At 31.5% G+C, this 6,395-nt stretch overlaps 2 protein-coding genes across 2 annotated transcripts; both read right to left on the bottom strand.

Moving 5' to 3' along the window:
* Positions 1-751: 751 nt before the first annotated feature.
* LOC116348033 lies at positions 752-2,034 on the bottom strand. The gene is made up of 4 exons (XM_031778882.1): positions 1,938-2,034; positions 1,754-1,827; positions 1,269-1,547; positions 752-787 (listed from the first exon to the last, which is right to left on the bottom strand). The coding sequence occupies exons 1-4, from the start codon at positions 2,026-2,028 to the stop codon at positions 752-754; spliced, it is 480 nt and encodes a 159-aa protein (XP_031634742.1). The 5' UTR covers positions 2,029-2,034.
* Positions 2,035-2,100: 66 nt separating this feature from the next.
* LOC116348032 (histone-lysine N-methyltransferase KMT5B-like) lies at positions 2,101-4,569 on the bottom strand. Its single transcript, XM_031778881.1, has 4 exons — positions 4,321-4,569; positions 3,643-4,072; positions 3,275-3,489; positions 2,101-2,109 (listed from the first exon to the last, which is right to left on the bottom strand). The coding sequence occupies exons 1-4, from the start codon at positions 4,567-4,569 to the stop codon at positions 2,101-2,103; spliced, it is 903 nt and encodes a 300-aa protein (XP_031634741.1).
* Between the last annotated feature and the right edge of the window lie 1,826 nt (positions 4,570-6,395).

The following is a 6,395-nucleotide window of genomic DNA, read 5'->3' as shown; positions in this document are numbered from 1 at the left end:
AGTGGCAGTGGCAGTGGCAGTGGCAGTGGCAGTGGCAGTGGCAGTGGTAGTGACAGTGGCACTAGTTTCATCATAATTCTTCTTGACTTCCAACTAAATGCAAATACAACGAATTTAAATTGAACGATATGCATAAAAATTGTTTCATTTTTGAATATTGTTATGTTCAATTACGAAACCATCTTTTGGTCTACATATTTGTTAATTCAATATCAATCCGAAAATTCCGAAAGACGATAAATCGACTAATTGGGCACATCATCAATTTTTCAACCATTATTGTTATTCGGTTGAAAAATTGAACATTAAATACATTTCAATTGAAGACCCCATTATGGGCCGAAACATTACAAACATTGTTGGCAAAAAAATGAGAATGGGAAAGAGAGAAAGATAGTTGTATTATTATTTTGTTAGTGGATCGACTCGTGTACGAAGTCAATAAATTCACTATCAAAATAATAATACAAATGGTCGTTAGATGACACAGGCTTTTCTATTGTCACAAAATTTAACCATTTACTGTGTCCATGTTTCCACGTCGTTTTGAAGTCGTCAATTCCTTCGATTGCCTCAGCATGAGCTTGGTCATTTGCGGCGCCCATACGAGAGAAATGATTCGAGATTTGGTGGCTAACTGCTACCAATTCTCTTCCACAAATGATGCAGTACACTTTTGTGCCAGCAGGTAATTTGCGTTTGTAATCATTCCATACATCTTTTCGAAAGAAATTATCTTCTTTCATGGACTCTAACAAGTATAACCCCAGTACAAGTACAATTGCACCTATAATAAATATATTTAAAAAAATAAAAACATTTTTTTTTTCTATGAATTTTTAAAACATTTGAATCCGAAAGACGATAAATCGACTAATTGGGCATATCATCAATTTTTCAACAATTGTTGTCATTCGGTTGAAAAATTGAACATTGACTACATTTCAATTGAAGACCCCATTATGGGCCGAAACATTACAAACATTGTTGACAAAAAAATGCGAATGGGAAAGAGAGAAAGATAGTTGTATTATTATTTTGATAGTGGATCGACTCGTGTACGAAGTCAATAAATTCACTATCAAAATAATAATACAACAGTCTTTCTTTCTTTCTCTCTCTCTCTCTCTCTCTCTCTCTCTCTCTCTCTCTCTTCCATATAAAACAGTGGAACAGTGATACAAGTAGTGGTTTTTTTTTAATAAAAAAAAGAATTTTTTTAAGAGGAGCGTAATTTTGTTTTTTGTTTTTTAAGAAAATTATTTTACCTTCTCGTTTGTTTCACAATCATCATCATCGGACGATATGATGATAGCCACATTGGAATATCTTTCAGCGCCACAGCTTAAGCATTCGTCTGCGTAGAAAAAATTATCATCGCTTTTACATTTAATGCATTTCCAATGGGCAAATTCTTCGGAATCGCCTTTTGCCTTTTCAGTTTTTTCAATATCACTATGCATTTTTCTTTGCGTTTGGCTTCGGTTATTTAGTATTGATGGTGATAGACTTTTTTGTTTGGGCACAGTCTGCACCAAACTATTTTCCTATAAATTATACCGAAATTCAAATATGAGCCATTTATATCTATCTATGTATATGTACTAATTTTGGATAGAAGACAAATGCCAATTTAATTAATTCATTTTATTATAATAATTAAATGGATCAAATTGACATTTGTCTACTATATTCGATTCTATGCACCAAATATCTACAGTTATACGCCTAAATATAAAATATGTTTTCTAACCTTATTGGTGGCTTTTTCATCATCGCTAGATAAAATCACAATTGAATCCCGTTCAACGGGAACTGTATTATGATCTATGTGTGTGTGTGTGTGTGTGTATATTCATGAAAACAAAAAAATGTACACATTCGATTTTAATTTTATATTTTCTAAAATATTCTTTTTTTTTGGTATACACACTTACCACGCAAAATGCGATTTTTTTGGATTTGTGTCGTTTGTCTCATCCTTTTTTCTTTGGATGACATATTTATCCAGCCTGGAAAACGTTTCATGGTTAATTTGTGTTAAAAACACAAATCAAATCTTAATTGCTTGGTCACAAAATAATGCTTGGTCCACTATGTTTATATCCACTAAAAAAAAAGAACAGAAAAAATTAATTCTCGTGGATGTTTGGCAATATTGCTACTGTTTTATTTCTCGTAAAGATTTTCTTTATGATTCTTTAGTGTTTAAACGATTTAAAATAACAATTTTCACTCTCTCCACTCACAATTTCGGTTTGACTTTTAGCGGTTTTGTTTTTTTTCAATTTTAATTGGGTTTTATTGTTCGATGTAATGTACCAGTATACTACAATGAACGTGTTGTAATATATCGTTTGCGCGCTGCAGTTATTTGGAAATTCAGTTGACATTCAAAATGACGCCGACACTTACCAACATTTACATTTATATTAATTGTGGGAAAAACATATACTTATACACACACACAAAGTGAGCAGCATTACAGCCGGTGCACATAATTATAAGCAAGAGTATTAACGCACACGCACACACACACTTAGCCATTGTTCGTGCTGTCGCCAAAAATAATCGGCAACTTGTCGATCAACAATCAATTTCTAACAATCGATGCGATGCGATGCGATGCGATTCGATGCTATTGTATGCGAGATGAGGAGAGAGAGAGAGAGAGTGAGTAAGAGAATTATGAGAAAAGCTTGTCGTGTTGTTGTCGCACTAACATGCGCGTGCCATTGACATTGGCACTGGGATAATCTGTTGTTCAGTATTTAGATATTTCAAATTTAGACCACATATATCATTACGAAATATTCAACGCTTCAATTTTCAATTTGTTACAGTTACACAGATTCGCTGTGTGACGGACTGTGTGTGTGCGTGCGTGTGTATGCAATGTGGTGTCAATCGAAAGGCTAAGGGGAGAGAGAGAGAGTACAAGGAGCGCATATGCTCTCTTGTTACAGTACAGAGTTGTACATACAATTTGTTCAAAAACAAATAAACAATCATTCTCTAACATCGTTGTTCGGTTTTCGGTTTTATGATCTTATGATTTTGTATATAAAAATGATGTCATTTATAAACAAATTACTTCTTTGGAATTCATTTTTGGCGACAATTAGACGATTGTCAAATTATTATATGGCATTTGAGAAAGTCGCGGTCTTAGTTAATTATAGTCTTCCTCGTGTTCGTAGATTCAAATATTCTAACATTGTTGTTACTTTGTGCGCTCTATTCCAGTGTGAAAATCAAGGTAAATATGAAATACGTGAATAATTTGTAAAGTTGTAAGGTCGCATATTCCAACAACACCATAGTATTCATCGATTTCCAGTTTTTTTGCATCGTCAATTGCTTCACCAATTTGAAATTTAAGAGATTCAATTTCATTGACAATCGCATCAATCAAAGTGGTTAACTTTTTCGAATACCATTTAAATTTTTTGATTTCGTTACCGACCGGCGAGCGTACCATCATCACAGCTGTAAAAAAAGGCGTATTGTTTAAAAAAAAAAATGTTTTTATTTCAATAGCGAAGTGATGACCTATGATTAAATCAATTGTGGTTGATTTTTAAACTCACAATTAATATATTTCAATCATAAAAATTAATCTGATAGTTTTCGACAACTCACTATTTCCTTTGTCACATGAATCACATTGACACCCTTCATTTTCATGTCCAAAATAATCGGATGAATAATAGACAGTGATTTCTTCACCAAATGCAATATTTTTAGCCAAAACTTGTACGCTCGTAATGTTTGGAGAAGTCAATATGTATTCCGTGTTTGAAATACAATCGTGGTTTATTAAACTTGCTGGTCCCAGCATTAATCCGAGGGCATCGTTTTCTCCGTGCACATACGAATAATGGTTTTTATATTTACCAGACTTCGGATCTTGATCAGGCATAAAACGTGCACACAGTGTATTTAGTTGAAGATTCATTTCCATTTCAACATTTGCAACAATTTTCAATTGTTTAAGCGGTTCAGGTGCTTTGAATTCCTTTTCGTACAAACGAAATTTCGGATCAACCATGAAATCTCGATACATTTTAATCTGTTTATAAATTGAATGGCAAACGATAAATATAAAATAGAATTAAAACATTTCTTATTTGGTAAAATAGATAAAAAGAAAAATTTAAATTAAATTGAACGTTGGATTGGATGACATATCGATGCGATTCATTAAATATATTAATTGTGACTGTTTTTCTAAAAAACACTCACAATTGATCTAATCAATCGTATCGGTTGTCATTCGAATACTTAAGATCAGAAAAAAAATCCAATAAATTCACATACTTGTGCAGCAAAAATCTGTTTTGATATATTGTTAGTCATTGGGAAGTGATCAATCAATATGTTCTCGATTGTTCCATTTGTGACGTGCTCTTGCAGTGATTGTGCATCACTACATGGCTTAAATAGATTTGTATTTATCGATTTCGATGTTTTGGTACCACCTGCGATAAATGGATCAACAATATTTAGCCGGCATATATCGTCTATTCGGCAAAATTCTTCCAAAGGACACAATATCTCTTCACTCATTTTTAGAAATAGATTTTACTTTGGAAAATAAACTTTTTGCTCGTACAAATTTTTTTTATTTTAAATAGACTTCAAACAACACGGCACGTAACCATGAATAGAATGTGTTGAAAAAGTTTTGTATTGCAATGACACTAACTGATGTTCTAACTGTTTATTTTTTTTTTCAATTTCAAATATAAACAAAACGGAACACAATGCAAGCAACAAGTGTTTATTGAATGCGGTTCAGTGTGAAGTTGTCTAATTATCAATTGAACTCTACATGGCATATTATTTGAATTTAAGATATGAACATCAACGAGAAATCAGAAATATTTTGGGTAATTGTTTTTGTTTTTCTCTTTTTTACTGTTGCCGATCATAATACGATTTAAAACAAAAAAAAAACCATTCTCAATTTTGGACACAATAATAAACAAGCTGCTATAATCATTGCATTAGAGAGAGAGAGAGAGAGAAATTGAAAAATAAAACAATTCATTCTTTGCCATTTATGAAAAATTGAAAAAGAAAAAAGGCCGTGGATTCGATTGCATTTTGGAGGATACAAAACAATTTATACCGGACAACAACATTAACATATATAAATAATTTTTGATACACCAAACAATTTTTTTTTAATTTCGAGCAACAAGTGTTTATTGAATGTGGTTCAGTGTGAAGTTGTCTAAATATCAATTGAACTCTAGGTGGCATATTATTTGATTTTTTTTAAAATGAAAAAATGAAAAATTGAATTTGTGTACCAAAATATATATAAAATGATAAACAGAGTAACATTAAAAATGATTTCAAAATGTCCTTCCATTATCACACCCATCCTATTTCATTCATTATCTCTACAGCTATCAAATTCAAACGAAAAAAACCGTACCCCAATTTTTTTTAAGCGTATTTTCTATCAATTTCAAAATGTCCTTCCATTATCGCACCCATCCTATTTTATTCATTAACTATACAGCTATTAAATCCAAACGAAAAAAACCGTACCCCAATTTTTTTTTAGCGTATTTTCTATCAATTTCAAAATGTCCTTCCATTATCGCACCCATCCTATTTTATTCATTAACTATACAGCTATTAAATCCAAACGAAAAAAACCGTACCCCAATTTTTTTTAAGCATCATTTCAGTCAATTTCAAAATGTACTTCATATAAATGTATAACGATACTTGTTATTGAAGAAACAAATAACCACCAACAACATTCAGTATGGTTAAAATCAATTAATCTAAATATTTTCATCCAGAAGAGAAAGAATAAAAAATGGTGTTAAAATAATTGTTGTTATTGTTGTTTTTATCTACAACCGCAAAAAGATATGAATATATTGATTTATTTATTGAATAAATCGATCCATATCTTTTACGGTTGTTTCTTTTCTTTCTCAAATAATATCGATGATGCCACCAGATGTCGTTATAACTCACATTGATTGAGAAAAAAAAAACCATGTGCGGCAAACTTCAGGCAATTCAGATATAAGTTTGACAGTTTACATTGTGTATACATACATTGGTGCCATTCGTTGTTTGACTGAGAAGAAAAAAGAAAAAAAAAATGTTGCCGTTACCATTCAAAGCCGAATATTCCAGATTAAGTATTGAACAAAAGTGTGCAAAATGCGGCAAATATGTTACTCGAGACAAAATATGTTTTGGTTTGATGGTAATTATATATAAATTTAATATAAATTATTTTTTTAAAATGACAAATGTGTATGTATTATATTTTGAGGTTATGCAATGTGACGATTACAAAGCGATTTGGTTTGATTCCGGGTGTTTTTTTTCAATTCGGCAACCATTGAAAGAGGACTACA

The sequence above is a fragment of the Contarinia nasturtii genome, unplaced genomic scaffold (assembly GCF_009176525.2).
Source record: "Contarinia nasturtii isolate CC-2019 unplaced genomic scaffold, AAFC_CNas_1.1 Cnas_scaffold_2229, whole genome shotgun sequence".
Lineage (NCBI taxonomy): Eukaryota > Metazoa > Arthropoda > Insecta > Diptera > Cecidomyiidae > Contarinia > Contarinia nasturtii.
This window is presented reverse-complemented; position numbering and strand designations above follow the sequence as displayed.

Bases quoted from the DNA above. Each gene is read 5' to 3' on its own strand.
- LOC116348033 (XM_031778882.1), bottom strand. From the start codon at position 2,028: ATGAAACGTTTTCCAGGCTGGATAAATATGTCATCCAAAGAAAAAAGG. The intron at 1,828-1,937 runs GTAAGTGTGTAT...ACACACACATAG, and splicing joins AAAAAATCGCATTTTGCGTG to ATCATAATACAGTTCCCGTT. The intron at 788-1,268 runs GTAAAATAATTT...TATTTATTATAG, and splicing joins ATTGTGAAACAAACGAGAAG to GTGCAATTGTACTTGTACTG.
- LOC116348032 (XM_031778881.1), bottom strand. From the start codon at position 4,569: ATGAGTGAAGAGATATTGTGTCCTTTGGAAGAATTTTGCCGAATAGAC. The intron at 4,073-4,320 runs GTATGTGAATTT...ATTTATAAACAG, and splicing joins AACAGATTTTTGCTGCACAA to ATTAAAATGTATCGAGATTT. The intron at 3,490-3,642 runs GTGAGTTGTCGA...CTTTTTTTACAG, and splicing joins TTCATGTGACAAAGGAAATA to CTGTGATGATGGTACGCTCG.